This window comes from Heteronotia binoei, chromosome 1, assembly GCF_032191835.1.
Source record: "Heteronotia binoei isolate CCM8104 ecotype False Entrance Well chromosome 1, APGP_CSIRO_Hbin_v1, whole genome shotgun sequence".
NCBI classification, from domain to species: domain Eukaryota; kingdom Metazoa; phylum Chordata; class Lepidosauria; order Squamata; family Gekkonidae; genus Heteronotia; species Heteronotia binoei.
The window spans coordinates 257,099,426-257,122,274 of NC_083223.1; the positions used below are offsets into that span (position 1 = coordinate 257,099,426).

Genomic DNA, 22,849 nt, shown 5'->3' on the forward strand with positions numbered 1-22,849 from the left:
AGATCCCATCTGGTCCTGGTGATTTGTTCCTATCTGTAGCTCTCAGTGCAGTTTTCACTTCACTTTCTAACTTCAAAAGACCCTTCTTGAAAGAAATCTGTCATCCTTTTGTCATCCTTTTGTCTCTTTTGTATAGTTTTTTGGTCTACTCCCATCTTTTCTTTATTTCATCCTGTTCAGGTATTTCCATCTTGATTTTTCAGCATGCCTAGGTTTATGAGACAGGGCTAGATTCTAACCAAACTGGTGGTGGCAGCAATAAAGGGGGGGGGCACAAAACAGTGGCTAGGCTTGTCCCATAACATGACAGAGACCATGACAGCTAGCTTATCTACCTATCACATTTTTATTCTGCTCTTCCTTCAAGGAGCTGAGGACAAGGCAACATACTGGGCTCTTCAAACCCCATTGTATTATCACAATGACCCTGTGAGTCAGGGAAGGGGAGAGGAGGGGAGGAAGGGAGGGCGGACAGAAGGAGAGGTGGAAAGAAAGCAGCTTTAACTTTAAATGCATTCTCCAAGCTGCCAGCTGGCTTGGCTTGGAGAAACGTTTTAGAGAGAGAAATGCCTTCTCTAAGATGGCCAATGAGGTGGTGGGGGCTTTGACAGACACAGAATAAGCGTGTCACACAGTGCTCTAACATTACACCACACTGGCAAGACACAGAAACAATCTGACTCAGTATCAGGCAGCACCACACATTCACTGTGGAACTAACAGAACTGCCATTTCTCCACACGTCTAGACTGACTCATCTCCCATTTCACAAAAGATGTCTTAAAACTCACCTCTTTCTTCGTGCTTTTCTTAACAATTTATTTCTCCTTCTCCCACTCTGCAGGCTTCTCATCAACTATTTCAAATCTTTCTCACCTTTTCTTTCCTCTCCTCTATCCTTATGTAGACACACATGTCTCTTTCCCCTCACACGACTCTCCAGAGAACAGCCAAAGAGGGCTGGGCAAGCCAGAATTGGGGCTGAAAGAAGGTCTCTCCCCTGACAATGGGGCCCTCAAGCACCACACTAAATTCCCTCCTGAGAGGACAATAATTTATCTATGTTAGATGCTGGAGAAAGTCATGGGAGGCATTATTGGAGTGGAGTGGTTACCATCACCTGGTAACCACCTTGGCCCCATGGCTTGGCCTCTTCACGTGCATAGCCTTGCCCTTCATTTTGTTTCTGGGTTGCTCTAGCGTGCAATTTATTGTTGGCAACAGGTGACTAAATGGAACCTCCATATTCAGAGGCAGTGTACCTCAGAAGAGTAACCCTTGGAAGCTAGCAGCAGGGGGAAGCACCGGCCTGCTTAGAGGTCCTGAGTTGGCCACTGTGGAAAAAACAGGATGCCTGAAGAGGTGGACCCATCTCAGCCTTATCCAGCTCTCTTAGGTTTTTAGTCGGTTTTTATACATACATTCTGATTTAATGCCCAGTAGAGTACCACCGCCATCACTTACTCTGTGATTTCTTCTGTCACCGTATGCTCCACTTGGAGCCGAGAGTTGACCTCGATGAAGTAATGCTTGCCATGTTTGTCCACCAGGAATTCCACAGTGCCAGCATTCTCATACCCCACCTGCGGAAAGGAAGGCCGTCACGTGAGTGTTTGCATCAGCCCAGCAGGTGGTAGAGGGTTGCAAAGGCTCCAGTCCTCAAGGTAAGCCAGAGCAGGTGGTGGCAGATGAACAAGGGCTGCAGTTCAGCCATAAAACACAGACTCATAGATTCATAGAGCTGGAAGGGACCTCCAGGGTCATCTAGTCCAACCCCCTGCACAATGCAGGAAAATTACAAATACCTCCCTCTAAATTCACAGGATCTTCATTGCTGTCAGATGGCCATCTAGCCTCTGTTTAAAAACCTCCAAGGAAGGAGAGCCCACAACCTCCTGAGGAAGCCTGTTCCACTCAGGAACCGCACTAATGGTCAGGAAGTTCCAGTATCTGTTACTGATAAGCTGGGAGTAAAAAATAGCTTGTTCCATTTTAGAGAGTTACTCAGGCTGGTGATTCTGACTAGGGATGGGCACAAACTAGGAAAATGGAGGTTAGTGGGGTCTCACCAACCACAGTTTGTGAATCTCCATGAACTTCTCTGTTCCCTAAACAATTCAGGTTTGTGGAGTTCCCTCCCCAAGTCACACTGCAGCTGTGGCACACTTCCAAGAGAGAAGGGAAGGCAAATTGCCTTCACGTGTGGATGCATGCCACTGAGGCAGCACGACTCTGGAGAGGGAAGGGGGGCATTTTTAAATGTCTCCCCCTTCTCCCCAGAGTTACACCACAGTAGTGGCATGCTTCCAGGAGTGAAGAGAAGACAATGTGCCTTCCCTTTATACGTGGATGCCTGCTGCTGAGGTGGTGCAATTCCAGAGAGGGAAGTGGGGGGGGGGCCACGAACCAGATGAACCGCCGCCAAAACCATGGCGGTTTATGGGTGGGTCATGAGAACCAAGTGAGTTCGTCAACTGGGGAGTTGCGAACCACAAACCAGCCTGGTTCCTGACGAAACCTGGTTTGTAAGTCAGTTCATGCCCACACCTAATTCTGATATTCTTCCCGGGTGCCCAAGCAACTGAATCACTGCTTATAGAGAGGGCAAGATCTTCATCCAATAGCATCGTAAAGCCCAAGAGTCAAAGCTGCCTTGGTCAGATACAAGAAGGAACAGAGATTTCATTCCTTCTTGTATGCTTTGACTCTTGAAAATCTCTGGAAATCTTGTGGGTGCTACTGGACTCAAATCTTGTTCTTGTACTGCAGACTAACAATGCTTATGGGGACACTCAGTCATATTAACGGGATGACTTCGTAACATGGTAGTGTAGTACAAGATTTCCCACTACAATGTACTCCCTCCCCCCCCCAAAAAAAACCCCTTGACACGTAGTTCCTTGGGAAGAGCACATGGAATTCACTGCCACAGGAGGTTGCGGTGGCTACAAGTATAGCCAGCTGCAAAAGGGGATTGGATAAACATATGAAGCAGAGGTCCATCAGCGGCTATTAGCCACAGGGTATTGATGGCTGCCCCATGGCACAGAGTGGTAAAGCTGAAGTACTGCAGTCAAAGTTCTCTGCTCATGGCCTGAGTTCGATCCTGACGGAAGCTGGGTTCAAGTAGCCAGCTCAAGGTTGACTCAGCCTTCCAGCCTTCCGAGGTCAGTAAAATGAGTACCCAGCTTGATGGGGGGAAAGTGTAGATGATTGGGGAAGGCAATGGCAAACCACTCTGTAAAAAGTCTGCCATGAAAATGTTGTGATGCGACGTCAGCCCAGAGTCAGAAACGACTGGTGCTTGCACAGGGGACTACCTTTACCTTTATTGATGGAACCTTCTGTCTGGGGCAAGTGATCCTCTGTATTCTTGATGCTTGGGGGGGGGGGCAACAGTAGGAGGGCTTCTAGTGTCCTGGCCCCACTGATGGACCTCCTGGTGGCACCTGGGGGGGGGGGGGTTTTGGCCACTGTGGGACAGAGTGTTGGACTGGATGGGCCATTGGCCTGATCCAACATGGTTTCTCATAGATTCTTATTATCCATGCTTACTAACTTGGCTACCATCAATGAGCATCTACTTTCTGGTTCAGGGTAGGGCTTGGACTCCAAAGGTGTGGGTGCTTGAATGATCAGAGAGAGAGCACTACCAGGTGACAAAAGCCCCTTGGCCACCAGTTTGATTAGGGAAAGTCATTGAACCTCCACTCTGTTTGCTCACCAGTTTCGGGATATGGCACAGGAGCCAACCATGGTTGATAGCGTATACCATAAGCAAGCACCAGCAAGGCCACGCTCATGGATCTCTTCGCATTAAGTCCATAAGCGCAGTTTCGCTGAAGCACAGCTTCAAACGTTATCACAGAGAGACCCAGAGCTCAGTGACGAAGTGCATCCTTTTTGCACAGAAGGTTCAGGGCTCTCTCTCTGTCACTGCCAGCTGAAAGGATCTCAAGACTGCAGGGCTGGGAAGAACCCCCCTCCCATAGAGCTGCTTTCAGCCAGATAGAGAACACCGAACCCTCCCTCGGCCTGTTGCCGTAATGGAAGTTTCACTTGTCTGTATGCTGGCACTCCACTCAACCATAGCAGCCACCCACTCACTGTTGAGAAAACACAACAAGCAATTCGGAAAGATTGCCCCCTTAATCTCAGGTAAGACCTTCATCTTGTTACAACACAAACAGTTTCAGCATGCAAAATGTTCAGAAGTAAATGGGGGGTTGGGGGTCCCCAAAATTATTTCAAAGACCATATGGAGAATTTGGGGGGTGGGAGGTTTGGAGCTCAGAAGATAATTGTCCCCTACAAACGTTAACTGCCGCTGTGGAGTTTTAAAGAACGCCACCAGATAGCAACGATGCATGCAAATCGAGTGAGCTATTAAAGAAGCATCCTTTTATTGACCTGCGTCTTTCCTCCTCCCCTCCTCTCCCCAAGCATTATTTGCATTTCCAGAATCAGGACAGAGAAGATTGCTGAGTCTTGTTTGGGCCACAGGCCGTAGCAAAATTCTGCTTTGCAGAACAGATATAAATAGCATCCGACGCCCGGTGCTCTTGGCGAGACGACACGACAGATCTCTTCCCTCTGAGTCTTTATATACAGACAACTTTAGCGGACAATGGAATTTCAACCTACCCCACCCTCCCTGCAGATGCTATTGCTCAAAATTATATGGGGTGGTTCTCAAACAGCCATGTGAGATGGCCAAAGAATAGGGTGACACGGTAAAAGGGCTGTGGCTATGATCAGAGAACGCAGCCAGTGTGCGGCAGAGAATGCTAGAGATCCTCGGAAACGCATCAGGGCTTTCTCAATGAGATCATCAGCTTTGCTGAAAAAAAAGATTGTCACTCATTATCCTCCTCTTTCAACATACAAGAAAGCATCAGCTCTGCTGGTCTAAATGGAGCAGCAGAATGAGATGGTGGAATCCTGAGGTGTTAGAATGAAGAAGAAGAATCAAGAGTCTCAGAATGGCTTATAATCTTCTATATCTTCTCCCCCCACAGCAGACACCGTGTGATGTGGATGGAGCTGAGAGGGCTCTTCCAGAAGCTGCCCTTTCAAGGACAACCCTGCCAGAGCTATGGCTAACCCAAGGCCATTTCAGCAGCTGCAACAGCAGTTAGAAGCGGTTCAGCCCATTCCAGCACCTCCAGGCTCTCCCATCCCATTGTGCTGCATACAAAGACCCAACTTCCCGGAGAAAACAGAGATCTATCACAGGCCAACCGCTAAGTAGAACCTCCATTTTCATACGAAGAGTGCCTCTGAAGTCACTGAGGGGAAGCTGTTCCCATCCTGCCCTACCTGCAGGCTCCATGAATGCATCTGGTTGGGAAACAGAAAGCTGGAGTATTTGGAATGCGACAGGACTTTCCTTACACTCAGGTGTTTTGGGGTTTTTTTGTAGCAGGAACTCCTTTGCATATTAGGCCACACAACTCTGATGTAGCCAATCCTCAACGAGTTTACAGTAGACCCTGTACTAAGAGCCCTGTAAGCTCTTAGAGGATTGGCTACATCAGGGGTGTGTGGCCTAATAATAAAAGGAGTTCCCGCTACAAAAAAAGCACCCTGCTTGCACTCTAAGCCAACTCTGGTTTGGAAAATGTCTGGAGACCTGGAAGAAGAGCCTGGGGAGGACAGGATCAAGGGAAGCCAGGGATGGAAGCAGCATATAATGCCATAAAGTTCATCCTCCAAAGCGACCATTTTCTCCTGAGGAACTGATCTCTGTCATCTGGGGATCAGTTGTAATTCTGGGAGATCTCCAAGCTTCACCTGGAGGTTGGAAGCCCTATCCAAAAGTGAAGCTCCAAGGGCCTAGCCAGTGCCCCGCATAAACTGCCCATGCCCTCAAAGGTCTCCCAGAATCTCTTGTTGCACTTTAGAGTTCTCTAGATCTATACTGGCCTGGCCAGAATAGTTAAGATAGAAGGGCTACTGCATAAGCGTTTTGTTGAACCAGCTGAGCACCAGAGGGCTGCCTGCCTCGGAATTCTGTTCTGTGTTAAAGGTTAACTTCATTTCCAAATAAAGTTTACATTGTGGCATGAGTTTAGACTTGCTTGTTTCACTTCTAGCTAGCCTTAGATAATACAAAGCACCAGCGTGATTGCCTGAGCCTGGGTAAGGGGACATATTAGAGACAAAGGACCGAGACCAAGACTGGTGGGGGGTTGCGAACTTCGGTAACTCCCCCCAACAGTGTAGAGTGACCACAGAGTGGTAAGCTGCAGTACTGCAGTCCAAGCTTTGCTCACGACCTGAGTTCGATCCTGGCGGAAGCTGGCTTCAGGTAGCCGGTTCAAGGTTGACTCAGCCTTCCAACCTTCCGAGGGCGGTAAAATGAGTACCCAGCTCACTGGGGGTAAGGAAGAAGAAGAAGATATTGGATTTATATCCCGCCCTCCACTCCGAAGAGTCTCAGAGCGGCTCACAATCTCCTTTACCTTCCTCCCCCACAACAGACACCCTGTGAGGCAGGTGGGGCTGGAGAGGGCTCTCACAGCAGCTGCCCTTTCAAGGACAACCTCTGCCAGACCTATGGCTGACCCAAGGCCATTCCAGCAGGTGCAGGTGGAGGAGTGGGGAATCAAACCCGGTTCTCCCAGATAAGAGTCCGCACACTTAACCACTACACCAAACTGGCTCTCCAAACCAAACTGGCAGCAGATGACTGGGGAAGGCAATGGTAAACAACCCCATTTAAAAGTCTGCTGTGAAAACATCGTGATGCGACATCACCCCAGAGTTGGAAATGACTGGTGCTTGCACGGGGGACTACCTTTACCTTTTTAGAGTTCTCTGGCAGATCAACTAACATGGATCAACTGGGAAGTCCGAAAGCTGTCAGCACAGAAAAGTACAGATCCAACACCTGCTGACGTCCTTTACCCTGGCTCTTCCCGCTGGAGGTGGCCCAAACACACCCTGCAGAACCAAGGCCCAGCTGTTAAGCAACAGCCATCAAATTTCCCCTCTCTGGATGGGGGAAGTAATTAACGATTTAAGGCTTTTCATCCTGGGCAGAGATTGCTCATCACTGAATGCACGGATGGTGATGACGGTGGGGTAATAGCTGTTAAAGTGGTCTTGCAACCGGGACAGGAGGAAAGGATAACTCCTTGACACGAGAGCCCCACATCCCTTTTTTCTTTTATGGCTGGCAAGGAGCAGAAAGCTGCGTGCAAGGTCTCTCTCTTTGTCTCTTGCCCCTCCCTCTCCCATCCAGTCCCCTTGGTAAACATGGGGTTACGCGCCATTAAACACACAGACCAAAGACATCTGCCGTCAGATCAAATATTTAGCAGAAAGCCTCGGAAGATGCACACAGAATCCATATATCTGCAGGAGAAGAAGGGCATTAAAATGGAGAGGACAAGCAGCGGGGCTGCCCACGTACTGGCCGCAACGGAGCATTAAAAAGCCATCATTAGTATTTGCATAGCCCTCTCCCAAAGCCTCGCAAAGCAATTTGTCTGCCACCTCTTTTACGAGAACTTTGTAAGGCGGGATGGTATTTCAGGGATTTGGAGGCAGGGAGACAGCAGAGACTGAAAATAGCTCGCTGAGGCCTTTCCCACCCCAAGTTTTTGATTGAGCTGAAATCTGAATCAGGAATTCCTGGTTCATATCTCCTGCTTTTGACTATGGAGCCCACAGGGATAGCAGGAATATCGACCATTGCCCCAAAGCAAAAGTCATATATTTGATGTTAAGGGCAAGTTGTCAAGCATGATATTTCTGGGTATTGAATCAATATATGTATTGGAAGTCATTTCCTCCCTGCCTCTAAATTCTTCTTTCTCATAGTTGCATTTCAAAGCTTGCTTCTCCCCACCCACCCCCCTTTTCCTTTCCTTCCTTTCTCACCTCTTGATAGAAGATTTAGAATATGCAAGTAACCTTGATGCTGGAAGCGAGGCGCCTCCCCTGACCAGTTCCCATCCATACAACTTATCAGAAAGACAGGAATGTCTGGGAACCAGGAGAAGTTGTAGTAACATAAGAGTAGTTGATAGTACCCTTTGAACCTTTGTTGCAATTTATATCTGCATTGTTATGTTTTGAAGCTATCTTTTCCAATGCCTTTGAAGTAGCCTTTAAGAATCTATACTGTGTGAAATTTTGTATCACTTCCAAAGTATCACACCTTGGACCAGAGTATCAATAAAACGAGTCTTTGTATCAAACAATTGCTTGGTTATTCGAAATACTGATGCTTGACACAAGTGAAATGAACAAATGAACTTTTGAAAACCCCACAGAGGAAAGGGGCAGGAACCCACCTGGACAACCTGCTGTGCAGAATGTTTATTTAAACCAAATGCACCGCAGAGGTTCCATGGGGTATTAGGGATGTGCTTCTGAGCAGAGAAGGATGTGCCACACAGACAATGGTATTTTCTCTTACATGGTGCAAAAGCACAACAAGCCATTGGAGAACTGCCAAAATTGTACCAGTCCACAAAACTGCTTCTCCACTTTAGCAGGCAATTTCCCAAATGAGTGATGCGGGTGTACAGGAAGACAGAAAATGAGTGGAGAGGGTTTGCACACCCACACTGCTAATAGCCAGGGATCTGAAGTCAGCATGACTAAAACCCCATGAGGTGAAAATCTGTCCTAACAAGAAACTCTCACCCCGAGGTGTCTTCCAGAAGATGTAACAATGAGATGACCTTGAAAAGGCAGGTTTGGAGAGGACAGGCAAGGAGCAGAGGGGAAAGCGGAGGATGAAAGACACTTGAAGCTCCAAACACCAGTCTGGCCTTTCCCAAACCACAGGGAATTTCACTGATGTCCTGATCTTGAGCTCCTTAATTAAGACAGAGCGCGCAAGAGACACACAGAGAGAGAGTGAGAGAGAGGTTGCATGTCTAGGAGTTGAAAGGAGAATAGGGAGGATCATCAGCCGAGCCTGAGGATAGGGTGGCATGGGGAGCAGCGGGGCCTGGGGCACGGGGGTTTCTGTAATCCTCTTCCAGGAGCATTCGATTTCTGGATCAGAATTAAAAGCAGAAGAGAGGGGAGAATATGGATTAACTGTGCATTTAAATCTCAGTCGGGGAGCGAGGACGCCTAGTCAGACAACCATAAAGAGGATAATGAAGCGGGGAAGTCATTACTGATGTTTTAGCCAAGGAGCAATCGGCGGCTCCTGAATTTTAACAGCCGCGGAGAGCACCTGGGGGAAGAAGCAAGGGGAAGGGTGGGGGAGGGGGGAGGCCATGCCTCTGAAAGAACGCGTAGGTGGAGGAAGAAGGAATCCAGGCGCAGCGGAGAGCAGGGGAAATACAGCCCAGGCTGCGAGTATTCTCTGACAGGAATTGATACAGAAGCATGGCATTTAAAATTCTTTGGGCCTCAGGTTCGCCTTGAAAACAAGCAAGTTCTTAGCCCTTAGGGATGTCTAGGCAGACTGAAAACTCCCAGGCAGTAGCTGGTAATTTTGCTGGGCAGAAAACAGGACTTCCATCATCTGCTTTGCTCTCGTGAATAGCAGAATACTAAACTGTCCAACATGAAGATGCTTCTGCAGTTTTCTCCTGTGAATTTCATAACCCAAGCAGGTTGCAGGATTCAGTTACCTCTCAGTCAACACTCCCTCTAAGCTGTGGAGTCTTGTGAACAAAAATTCTACTTCATGAGCTACTGGCATTAAAGTTGTGAGCTACTGCAAAAATTAGTTTGCTCTGGGGCCATTTTTCCTGAGCTAAGACAAAACTGTGAGCTGGAGGCTAAAAAACTGTGAGCTAGCTCACACTCACTCAGCTTAGAGGGAACTGTTTTTTTTATTTTATTGTATTGTTATATGGTTTTAATCTGTAAATTCTGAACTGTTATTTAATCTATGTTGTTGAAGAGCCCCGTGCTGCAGAGTGGTAAACCTGCAGTACTGCAGTCCGAATTCTCTGCTCACAACCTGAGTTTGATCCCGGTGGAAGCTGGGCTCAGGTAGCCGGCTCAAGGTTGTCTCAGCCTTTCATCCTTCTGAGGTTGGTAAAATTAGTACCCTGCTTGTGGTGGGGGGGGGGGGAGTGTAGATGACTGGGAAAGGCAATGGCAAACCACCTTGTAAAAAGTCTGCTGTGAAAACGTCATGATGCAACGTCACCCCAGAGTCGGAAACGACTGGTGCTTTCACAGGGGACTACCTTTACCTTTAATCTATGTTGTTATCCACCTTGAGCCCACTTGCGGGAAAGGACAGAATATAAACCAACTTAAATAAAATTAAAAATAAACGAACAGACACTGCTCTCAGCATAGAAACTGGATTCCCCCTTCACACAGCAAACTGATATTTTCCGTTTGAGCATGGACTTGTAACAGGATGTGGAAGGGACTGGTATAGCCCAATCTCACCACATCTCGGAAGCCAGGAGGATCAATACTTGGATGGGAAACTACCAAGGAAGACTCTGCAGAGGAAGGCAATGGAAACCACCACCACTTCTTATTTGTCTAGAAAGCCCCTTGCTGCAGTCACCATTTATTTATGTATTTGTGTTATTGATAGTCCACCTTTCTCCCTTGGACTCAAGGTGGATTACACAGAGCGAGTGAATACAAATTGATGGTTGGCACATTCAGTGATGCAGAATTCCAAAGTAATATCCAAGTTTCAGCAAGCTATACTATACACAATAAAATAGACTACAGTCCCGAACAATTTTTCCAAGTCATGTTGTGGATCATTTAGTACGGTGCGGCTCCACTGCCTTGCTAGGAAAGCCCTCTTGAATAACTCAGTTTTGTGTAGTTTGTGAAAAGGCATGAGACTGGGAGCCTTCATGACCTCCTTCATAAGGTGTGAGCCACAACAGAGAACACAGGTGTACTGGCAGTTGGTGAGTTTACCCATTTGCAGGTTGTCATGGTGAAGCCTGGAGAGAAAGACAGTCTCACAAATATGAGGGTCCAAAGCCATGAAGGGCTTTGAATGTGATAACTAATACCTAAATGTGGCCTATAACACATTCCAAAAGGCTACATAAAAGGACTTCTGGGCCACAAGTTCTCCTCACGTATGGCTTCTGAGCATTGAAGAAACATGAATCATATATTTTCCAAAACTCTATAGCAATGAGAACTAGAAACTTTGCCCATAATTATATGCTGGGGTGGAATTCTAGTGGGAGCTCCTTTGCATATTAGGCCACACCCCCTGATGTAGCCAATTCTCCAACAGCTTACAGTAGGCCTTGTAAGAACAGCCCTATAAGCTCTTGGAGGATTGGCTACATCAGGGGTGTATGGCCTAATATAAGAACATAAGAGAAGCCATGTTGGATCAGGCCAATGGCACATCCGGTCCAACACTCTGTGTCACACAGTGGCCAATATATGTATACACACACACACTGTGGCTAATAGCCACTGATGGACCTCTGCTCCATATTTTTATCCAATCCCCTCTTAAAGCTGGCTATGCTTGCAGCCGCCACCACCTCCTGTGGCAGTGAATATGCAAAGGAGCTCCTGCTAGAATTCCACTCCTGCAGACTGATTTTTCTTCTGTGGCAAGAGAAAGCTCTGCCATGCCAGTGCAGAAGCTCTGGGAGTACAAATCACTGCATAGCCCATCTGTAATGGCCTCTCCTGCCCTGTTCCACTTTTTTGTGTTGTTTGCTCTCCTTGTCCACCCACTGTTTCCAGTATTGTACCATCTGCAGTAGAGTTTTTTGGGTCTAGCTATTAATTGTGCTACAGACTGCCATCTAATGATTATATTAATTAATGTTTTGCATAAGTTTTTAATGATGGCACTGTGTTTTAAATTCTTAATGTATTGTTTATTTGTAGTTGTAGCTTGCCTGAGCCTGCTATGCAAAGAAGGGCAGGCTAGAAATCTAATCTAATAAATAAACTTAGGGCGTTTTTGTAGCAGGAAATCTTTTGCAGGATTGGCTACATCAGGGGTGTGTGGCCTAATATGCAAATAAGTTCCTGCTACACAAAAAAGCCCTGAATAAACTTAAGCGGCAGCTCCCCAAAGGTATCACAACTTTTCTGCAACCTGAGCAGAGCGCCAAAACCAAAGTTATTCTCCTTGTCAGAACTTTTTCTTTTTTTAAATTCCCAGAGAGATTGAGTGGGAAGAAATTGCTCAGGGGTCACAACCCGCTGCCCCAGGATGGCGCTGAACCAGCCTTGTTCCCAGTCCGCTGAGCCGCAAAACTCAATTTCCACCCCCGGGGATTGAAAAACATGGCGCATTGAGGGCTGTAAAAATAGCACCTTAATCTGCTCCATGGGTGACTTTCGTCACATTTGACTACAGATGTTCTTTCACTCCTCTTGGAACTGCTGAGGCAGCACTGCGGGGAGGGGGAGGGGAAAAATCAGACTCTGGGTTCCAGTGTCAAGAAACTGCTCACCTGAGAAACCAACCCAGACCAGTGACCCTGAAACTGAACCAAAAAGGACACCTTCTCTGGTTTTTCAAGGCTGACAAAACACCTAGGCTGGAGACACCGTTCCTTCACTCAGAATCCAAGACAACAGGTCTTCTGCTCCCTCCCAAGACTCCCGACAGCCAGGGCTTTTTTTGTAGCAGGAACTTCTTTGCATATTAGGCCATACCCCCTGATGCAGCCAATCCTCCAAGAGCTTACAGGGCTATTAGTACAGGGCCTACTGTAAGCTCTTGGAGGATTGGCTGCATCAGAGGGGTGTGACCTAATACGCAAAGGAGTTCCTGCTACAAAAAAAAGCCCTGCCGACAGCCACCACAGGCTGTGCATGACAGACGCACAAGTTCTGAGGCAGCCAAATTCATTTCCCCGCGGATTAAAAATTACCTCTAATGAATTTGAGGGAGGGGGGGAAATCCTCTTAATTATCTATTTAAGAAGGGAAGGAGGGAGAAAATAAAACCCCTGATGAAGGAAAAACTGAAAAACCGAAGCAGCCTAATCAAATATCATTTTAATCATTAAAGCTAAATCAAATTACGGTGCGAGGGTTTGGAGAAAGGAGATCAAATGGAACGCAGCCTCTGTTTGTAAACTGAAGCAGATGGGAAAGAATGGATGCCGGTGAGCGCTGTCCTACTCTCTGGCTTCAGCACTGTGAGCAAATGCACATAATGCAAGCATAGCCAGCTTCAAGAGGGGACTGGATAAACATCTGGAGCAGAGGTCCATCAGCGGCTATTAGCCACAAGGTAGAGATGGAACACTCTGTCTGGGGGAAGTGATGCTCTGTATTCTTGGTGCTTTGTGGGGGTCCACAGTGGGAGGGCTTCTAGTGTCCTGGCGCCACTGATGGGCCTTGGAGACCCTGGAGAGCCGCTGCCAGTCTGAGAAGACAATACTGACTTTGATGGACCAAGTGTCTGATTCAGTATAAGGCAGCTTCATATGTTCATATGACCTCCAGATGGCGCCTGGTATTTTTGGCCACTGTGTGACACAGGGTGCTGGTGTTGGACTGGATGGGCCATTGGCGTGATCCAACGTGACTTATGTTCTTATGTTCGGCAGATCTGGCCTTTATGCTGGGAAGGGGGGCAGGGCTCACCCCTGTCAAAAGGTTTCCCCATACTACTAACCCTTCGCAAGCTTCCTGTCCCCTTCCACATCCTGCTCCCACTCTGGGCCTTGCCTTTCCATGACCAGCACCATCCTGACAATCCTCTGACCTATTCTTCTTTCAGACCTCTGTCCAGAGCTGCCAGAGAAATCCTTTATGCCCAAACTCCTTTCTTGTTCTTCTGCCCAAGTCACATCTCTTCCCTTGTATCTGTGTGCATGGTATGGCCTTGATGATTCTTGAAGGCCTCAGGCAGGAGTAGCAGCAGCAGCTGTGGCTCAATGGTAGAGCATCTGCTTGGCATGTGAAAGGTTCCTGGTTCAGTCCCTGGCATCTCCTGTTTAGAAGGCCCAGAGAGTAGCTGAGGGGAAAGACCTTCACCTGAGACCCTGGTGAGCAGCTGCCAGTCAGAGTAGACAATGCTGATCTTGGCAGACCAGTGGTCTGGTCCAGCTCAGCAGAAGGAAGTTTCATGCATCTTCCTTATGTTTGTTACCTGCAGGCATGGAATTCTAGCAGGAGCTCCTTTGCATATTAGGCCACACCTCTCTGATGTAGCCAATCCTCCAAGAATTTACAAAACAGAGTCTTGTGAGCTCAGAAGATTGGCTACATCAGGGGTGTACAGCCTAATATGCAAAGGAGCTCCTGCTAGAATCCCACCCCTGGTTACCTGAGTGTTGAATCCACAACCTTCAGCATGTCCTGCACAAGCTATGGATCCTTGCCCAGATAAGCCACTAATCTGTCTAGCCCAGTACTGTCCAATCTGGCCAGCAAAAGCTCTCCAGCATCTCAGGCAGACAAAAGCCCAACATCCTTTCAGCTGGAGATCCCAGGGACTCATGACGAGGCTGTCTAAAAATCTGATGCTCTGTTGTTGAACTGTAAGCCTACCTAAAAATATTTTATTTAAAAAAAACATTTTAAGGTGCCTTTGCACCCAATGTAAGGTCCTCAAGATGGCAAATGATGAAAACATTAAAATAAGCTAACGTGTTTGTAAATATAAAACACGAAAAAGAAGAAGAAATGCAGATTTATACCCCACCCTTCTCTCTGAATCAGAGACTCAGAGTGGCTTACAATCTCCTATATCTTCTCACCCCACAACAGACACCCTGTGAGGTGGGTGGGGCTGAGAGGGCTCTCCCAGCAGCTCCCCTTTCAAGAACAACTCTGTAAGAGCTATGGCTGACCCAAGGCCATTCCAGCAGCTGCAAGTGGAGGAGTAGGGAATCAAACCCGGTTCTCCCAGATAGGAGTCAGCCCGCACACTTAACCACTACACCAAACACATGAATCAAAAGAGTTTCCGGCTAAACATGAGAAAGAACTTCCTGACAGAGCAGTTCCTCAGTGGAACAGGCTTTCTCTGGAGGTGGTGGGCTCGCCTTCTTTGGAGGTAATAGATGAGTAATAGCAGGGGTGGAATTCTAGCAGGAACTCCTTTGCATATTAGGCCACACCCTCCTGATGTAGTCAATCTTCCAAGAAGAGCCTTGTAAGCTCTTGAAGGATTGGCTACAACAGGAGGGTGTGGCCTAATATGCAAAGGAGCTCTTGCTAGAATTCCACCCCTGGGTAATAGAGTCAATAATGACAAAAGGAAAGTACTACCTTACTCAATGAGTGATAAACTTGGGGAATTCACTGCCACAGGCATAGAAGGCTTTATAAATGGGATTAAAGATTCACTGAAGAGCATTCATAGAATCATAGAGTTGGAAGGGACCTCCAGGGTCATCTAGTCCAATCCCCTGCACAATGCAGGAAACTCACAAATACCGCCCCCTAAATTCACAGGATCCACATTGCTGTCAGATGGCCATCTAGCCTCTGTTTAAAAAGCTCCAAGGAAGGAGAGCCCACCACCTCCCGAGGAAGCCTGTTCCGCTAAGGAACCACTCTAACTTGTTCCACTAAGGAACCACTCTAACAAGTTCTTCCTAATGTTGAGCCGGAAACTCTTTTGATTTAATTTCAATCCAAATTGGAATTCTCTGGGATATTCCACCCATGGCTACTAGCCATGATTACTTAAAGAAACCTCCACATTCAGAAGTAGACCTCTGAGATACCAGTGCTCTGAGGCAACACTAACACTTAGTCTCTATGCCTTCTTTGATGGCACTGCAAGACAAGTGATTTGCCTCTGTGTTCAACAGGATGCTGGCCCAGATGGGCCACTGGTCTGATCCAGGAGGGCACTTCTAAAGTTCTTCAAATGTGGTCATGGCCAGTCATTTGGATGGATTTTAAAAGGAGGCGGAAAGATTTAGGAAGGACAGGTCTACTTCTGGCTACTAGCCAGGACAGCTGACTGAGATTTCCTGGTTCTGAGGCTCCGTCCCCCTGACTGGAGGGATCACCCGGTGAGGACTGTTGCAAACGGACCCCATTTGTGGACTCCTCTAGGCATCTGAGCAGCCTCTCTCGGAAAAAGAATTCTGGACCACTGATCTGATCCAGCAGGGCAGTTCTCATGTAAGCGGTTCTGAGCCCACATGGGCATCTCAACCAGCAAGACCTGCCACCTAAACTTCCCCCTCTGGGATACTGAAGCGTGGGCAGTGAGGAAGCGAGAGGGGAGCGGAGGCAGATCTTGCCAGCTGTGTCAGGAGGACTCCAGGGACTGGGAAATGGATCGGAGATGGAAGGCAAAACAGGGAAAGGAACTCGAGACTGAAGGAAGGAGGGGAGGAGGAGGGGGGGGGGAACGGAAGCAGATTGCAGACGACAGCAGAGGGAGGAGAAGAATTAGGGTAAACAGCGATTCATCAGAGCAACTTTAATCAAAGGGAAGAAACCCAATTAACAAAGAACTGCTGTTCACGGCTGATTATGGTAAAGAGAGGCTCACAGACCGCGTGATCTCCGCTTCCTACCAAGCAAGCAGAGGCCGCCACGTTAGTTACCCGAACCGGGGTGGTTTCAGAAGTAATAATTGGAAAGCTCATCAGTCAGATGAGGGGATGTTTGAAGCAGGAGAAAGATGGAAATAACTAAGCTGTAAATAAATCAGACCCACCACTTTATTTCACTTTTTAATTTAACCTTTCCTCCAATGAGCTTGGGACAGCACACGCAACTTTCTCCACTTCATCCACTTCTCTCTCATATACTTCATCCTCAATAATAGTCATCTGTACAAGTGACAACTTTGTACCTTCTAACCCTGAGGGAGACCAGGCCAGTGTTCCCTCTAAGCTGAGTTAGTGTGAGCTAGCTCCGTTTTTCAGCCTCCGGCTCACACATTTTTGTCTTAGCTCAGGTAAAATGGCCCCAGAGCAAACTGATTTGTGCAGGAGCTCACAACATTAATGCCAGTAGTTCACAAAGTAGAATTTTTGCTCACAAGACTCCACAGCTTAGAGGGAGCATTGGACCAGGCAGCCCACCTAATCCTTCGCCTGACTTCATCTCTTCCTAGGCTTGCCAATCTCAAAGTGGGGCCTGGAGATCTCCCAGAATAACATCTCCAGAGATCAGTGCCCCTGGAGCAAATGGCTTCTTTGGAGAGTGGACTTTATGGTATTGTATCCTGCCAAGGTTATATAAGAACATAAGAGAAGCCATGTTGGATCAGTCCAATGGCCCATCCAGTCCAATACTCTGTGTCACACAGTGGCCTAAAAAAAAAACACAGGTGCCATCAGGCAGTCTACCAGTGGGGCCAAGATACTAGAAGACCTCCCACAGTGCCCCCCCCAAGCACCAAGAATACAGAGCATCACTGCCCCAGACAGAGAGTTCCAACAATACGCTGTGGCTAATAGCCACTGATGGACCTCTGCTCCATATCTTTATCCTATTATCCCCAAACCCGGCCCTCCCCAGGCTCTGCCAACAAAACCTCCAGGAATTTCCCAACTTGGACCTGGCAACCCTATCTCCTCCCCAAAGAATTACCGCTATTTGTGCTTATGCCAGGGAGTTTTAACACAGTTTTCAAAGACAAAGAAAATGTCCACAGACGGACAAAAGGAAACACTCCTCTACACAGTGAGGGATTAACATGTGGAATTCACTGCCAGAGGCTGTGGGGCTGGCCAGAGGCACATGCAGCTTTAAAAGGAGATTAGACAGATTCATGGAGGAGAGGCCTTTCAGTGGCTACTAGCCATGGCGACTAAAGGGCTCCTCCATGTTCAGAGGCAGTTAACCTCTAAACCTCAGTGCCAGGAGGCAACATCGGGGCAAGACCTTGGCCCTGTTGTTGGCCCTTCAGAAGAACTGCTTGGTCATTATGTGAGGCAGAATGCTAGACTAGATGGAGCACTGGTCTGATCCAGCAGGGCTCTTCTTATGTTCTTATGAGATGGTTCAGAAAAACGTTTCGGTAAACGAATAGGTACCGCAGGCTATACTGCTGTGTATTGTTTGTTGTTCTAAGTATGCCCCAAATAGGAAATTTCTGAATTGTTTAACATGTCATGTTTAAATGTTTGTGCTTTGTTCCAGCATTGCTTCAGTTCCCTGCTTGTTTTCAGATTTTTTGCAGTCCAAACCCTCCCGCATCATTTACTGGCTATCCCAGCTTGCTGAGTGAGTTGACTTCCACTGCATAATCCTTCTGGAGTCTCAATGAGAATATCAGGCTTTAAATAACGTAACCAGCTAAGCCAACAAATAAAACCCTTGAGAGGTAGGCCAGTTTGAGAGAGAGTGCAACTAGCCCAGCGAAGTAGAGATCAGAACAAGGGGCTCCCAAATCAATTCTGACCCTCTAACCACTACACCTCCCTGCCTCTCTAACCACTATGTCCCCTTGGTCCTCATTGCCAACTAAAGTGTGTGCTAATATCCTTGCTTGCGTTCTTTTTTCCGCTGTTTTGACCCCGCTCTCCACATGCAGACTTCTTGGGGCAGGGACCCACTTGCTTAGGAAGCTCTTCAAAGTGACGGGTGGTGCAGCAGCTAGACCAGGAGTGGCCAAACTTGCTTAGTGTAAGAGCCACACAGAATAAATGTCAGATGTTTGAGAGCTGCGAGGGAGGGAGGAAAATAGATGGGAAGAGAGGTGGAAAGAAAGCAACTTTAAATGCATTTTCCAAGCTGCTGGCTGTCTTGGTGAAGTGATTTAAAGAGACAAATGCCTTCTCCAAGTCAGCCAGAGGGGCGGAGGGAGCTTCGAGAGCCACACAATATGTGTGAAAGAGCCACATGTGGCTCCCGAGCCACAGTTTGGCCATCCCTGAATTAGACCCAAGGCTCTCCTACTCAGACCAGGAATGCCTCAGCTTTAAGGGCCTGCCGCCCCCTACTGTGCCTGGATCCAGCATCAGGGGAGACCAGCCAAGAGCCTCTCATCGCAGTCAGACCCACTTCCCCAAGCACCGATTACCTTCTCCCAAGCAACTATTATTGTGTTTTATTTATTCCTGCAATATAAAATGGCTGTAATCTGCTTTGGGAGTCCAGGACCATAAAAGACAGCAAATAAAGAAAGCAAAACAAAACAAACCCTGCTCAGCTGTGAAGTTTGTAGGCAACTGAGGGTTTAAAGAGAGAGGTCTCCTACTGCCAAGGCAAGAAGTCTCAGGTTCAGCTACAGAAACTTCAGGAAGCAGGACTGGGGAAAAGCCTAGCTTAAGAAACAAGTTTGGGCTTGACAGACAAGTGAAGCCGCTTCCTACTGAGGCAAGATCTCCTCTGATCCACTGGCTCCTCTGGCTGGCAGTGGCTCTACACCCTTTACTACCGGGTCCTTTTAACTGGTCCTGTCCCACGGCATTGCAAACCATCTGACTCAGCATAATCACACATTTCTAGGGAGGGAGCTAGAAACCAGTCATCTTACAGCTCAACGGCAGAGCATCTGTTTTGCATGCAGAAGGTCATGGGTTCAAGCTTCAGCCTCTCCAATTAAAGATCTCTGGTGGAAAGCACTGGGGAAGACCTCTCTCTGACTGAGATGTCAGTTCTGAGCTAGATGGACTGCCTGACCCCACATAAGGCATTTCTCTGTTTCTAGTTTGATGGGGCTGAGCGCACGATTTGCATGCAGAACGCTCAATCCCCAGAACATCCAATTCAAAAGGATCTCAAATAGAAGGCCCAGAAAAGACAGAGAAAAGGGCATGAGCTGTGGAAAACCACAGTGAGCTGAGACAGACCAATGGTCCAATTCAGCATAAGTCAGCTTCATCTATTCCGTTCACAGTTCAGCAGAGCCTTGAGTGTCCCAGTGGGACAAAGCAATAGCCCGAATTCAGTGTAAAGCCCTTCACATGCGCACCGACAGAGCTTAAATAAAATTATTATTAACAGCCACAGCAGCAACTCCAGCCAGCACAGCTAGAACAAACATCGTTAATTGTCACCTGCAAAATTAACTCGAGGCAACATTACAAAGGTCTGAATTATTCCGTTATTACTTATAATGGGAGTATCTTGCTCTTTCCCAAAAAGGAAGTACATGTTGGAAGGGAGAGATAATGTAATTATCGAAGTCACCCAGTGAGCTTCCCTGGCATGAGTGGGAATTTGAACCTGGATCTCCCAGATACTGGTCTGACTCAGGGGGGGTCGAACTCGTTTGTTATGTGGGCCAAATCTGACCTAAATGAGATCTTGTCGGACCGGGCCATGTGTGTCACAAAATGTAATGCCAAGTAGCGGAGATGTAAACTTTATAAAAGATACAGACAAACACAATTCAAGATTTTTTTTAAAAAGCATGCTTAAAAGATAAGCACTCTTGCAATATTTTGGTTCTTTAACAGTCTCCGATAACTGACATAGTATCTCTGAATTATTGCATCAGAATGTCTGTGCTGTAGCAATCTTGAGTATGCTGTCCAGCTGATGTTCAGGTGTGTATCTGTAAGTTGCAAACCTACTTTTGATTTACTGACATGGTTTCTCAGCCTTTTGGCTAAGATCAAGTGTAGATTTATTGACTCATTACAGAAATATCATGGCCAATGCCAATTCTTTGAGCCTAAGACCTAGAGGAAAACATGAAATGTCTGGGCATTGTGAGCTTTTGTTCATAAGTTGCTTTTTGTGATGATCAAGAATACGTGAAGGCACCATGACACAGATTGAGGGCTATGTGTTTGTCTACAAAACTATATTCCACAGAGAAATAACTACAACTCCTATGTGGCAGTGCAAGAACAGAGAGACAATAATGTATATCGGTCAGTACTAGCCTCCCATCTGGGAAGTCTAAGTTCAAAATCCCCAGTCTGCAAAGGAAATGTGCTGGGTGAGCTTGGTCTGGACACGCTTCACTGGCTTGTTATTCCTCATCTAAATAGTTCACATTGCTCTCCTACTGAGAAAGACTGGATCATGAGGGCATGAGTACAGTGAAAAAGAGGAGTTGCATCCAGGAAAGCCCCGGCATAACAGCCCAACAACAACAAAAAAATTTCAGTCTCTCTCTGTAGCAAAGCAAAAAGCTCATACCTTGAATAAAACTTTGTTGGTCTTAAAGGAGCAGATTACACTGTAACTAGACTGTCCTTGTGGCTGCCACAGGAATGCTGTCACAAGGGCATGATCCTGATTGCAAACCTACTTTTGATTTACCTACATTGTAGCAGGCTGAGACACTCTTCCTCCTTCCACCAACTTATCAAGTGAGGAAGGGCCCAGACTCCCTGGCTGTTTCAGCACTTGAAATGGCATGGAATGGGAGGAGTACACCACCTTACAGGCACAGTCAGGATTGGTTCCTCATGGCATTTTTAAATCACCATAAAATGTCACTGATGTCCCCAAGACTTCCACTAGGACACAATCATGTCTAGCTTGACTGTGAGCCATCCACCAGTCCTTGAAACAATACATCCCAAAACTGAATGATGAATAGATTAGAATAAAATAGAATCATAAAGTTGGAAGGGACCTCCAGGGTCATCTAGCCCAACCCCCTGCACAATGCAGGAAACTCACAAACACCTCCCCCTAAGAACATAAGAGAAGACATGTTGGATCAGGCCAATGGCCCATCCAGTCCAACACTCTGTGTCACACAGTGGCCAAAAAAATGATATATATATATATATATATATATATATATATATATATACATATACATATATATACACACTGTGGCTAATAGCCACTGATGGACCTCTGCTCCATATTTTTATCTAACCCCCTCTTGAAGTTGGCTATGCTTGTAGCCGCCACCACCTCCTGTGGCAGTGAATTCCACATGTTAATTACCCTTTGGGTGAAGAAGTACTTCCTTTTACCTGTTTTAACCCGACTGCTCAGTGATTTCATCAAATGCCCACGAGTTCTTGTATTGTGAGAAAGGGAGAAAAGTACTTCTTTCTCTACTTTCTCCATCCCATTCATAATCATGTAAACCTCTATCATGTCACCCCGCAGTCAACGTTTCTCCAAGCTAAAGAGCCCCAAGCGTTTTAACCTTTCTTCATAGGGAAAGTGTTCCAGCCCTTTAATCATTCTAGTTGCCCTTTTCTGGACTTTTTCCAATGCTATAATATCCTTTTTGAGGTGCGGTGACCAGAATTGTACACAGTATACCAAATGAGACCACACCATCGATTTATACAGGGGCAATAGGATACTGGCTGATTTGTTTTCAATTCCCTTCCTTAAAATTCCCAGCATGGCGTTGGCCTTTTTTATTACAATCCACACTGTCTTGACATTTTCAGTGAATTATCTACCACGACCCCAAGATCTCTCTCTTGGTCAGTCTCTGCCAGTTCACACCACATCAACTTGTATTTGTAGCTGGGATTTTTGGCCCCAATGTGCATTAAGAACATAAGAGAAGCCATGTTAGATCAGGCCAATGGCCCATCCAGTCCAACACTCTGTGTCACACAGTGGCAAAAATTTTTATATATATATATATATATACACACACACACACACACACACACAGTGGCTAATAGCCACTGATGGGCCTCTGCTCCATATTTTTATCTAAACCCCTCTTGAAGGTGGCTATGCTTGTGGCCGCCACCACCTCCTGTGGCAGTGAATTCCACATGTTAATCACCCTTTGGGTGAAGAAGTACTTCCTTTTATCCGTTTTAACCTTATGTTCTAAAGGGCAGCTGCTGTGAGAGCCCTCTCAGCCCCACCCACCTCAAAGGGTGTCTGTTGTGGGGGGAAAAGATTTAGGAGATTGTAAACCGCTCTGAGTCTCTGATTTAGAGAGAAGGATGGGGTATAAATCTGCAGTCTTCTTCTTCTTCTCCAGTGGTCAGGGTGGACCTGACAACCCTACATGCTAAGGATAGAAGCCCTAGTGAACTCCTTGGCTGAATTCAAAGCAAGGCAACTTCCCAGTCAACAG

At 46.9% G+C, this 22,849-nt stretch overlaps 1 protein-coding gene across 2 annotated transcripts in view; it reads right to left on the bottom strand.

Moving 5' to 3' along the window:
- The window catches only part of PC (pyruvate carboxylase), a 548,480-nt gene that overhangs the window by 383,532 nt on the left and 142,099 nt on the right, over positions 1-22,849 (bottom strand). For both annotated transcript variants that reach the window (XM_060253969.1, XM_060253977.1), the window contains exon 8: positions 1,465-1,583. In XM_060253969.1, the coding sequence (XP_060109952.1) occupies positions 1,465-1,583 (119 nt within the window). The remainder of the gene's footprint in view (positions 1-1,464; positions 1,584-22,849) is intronic.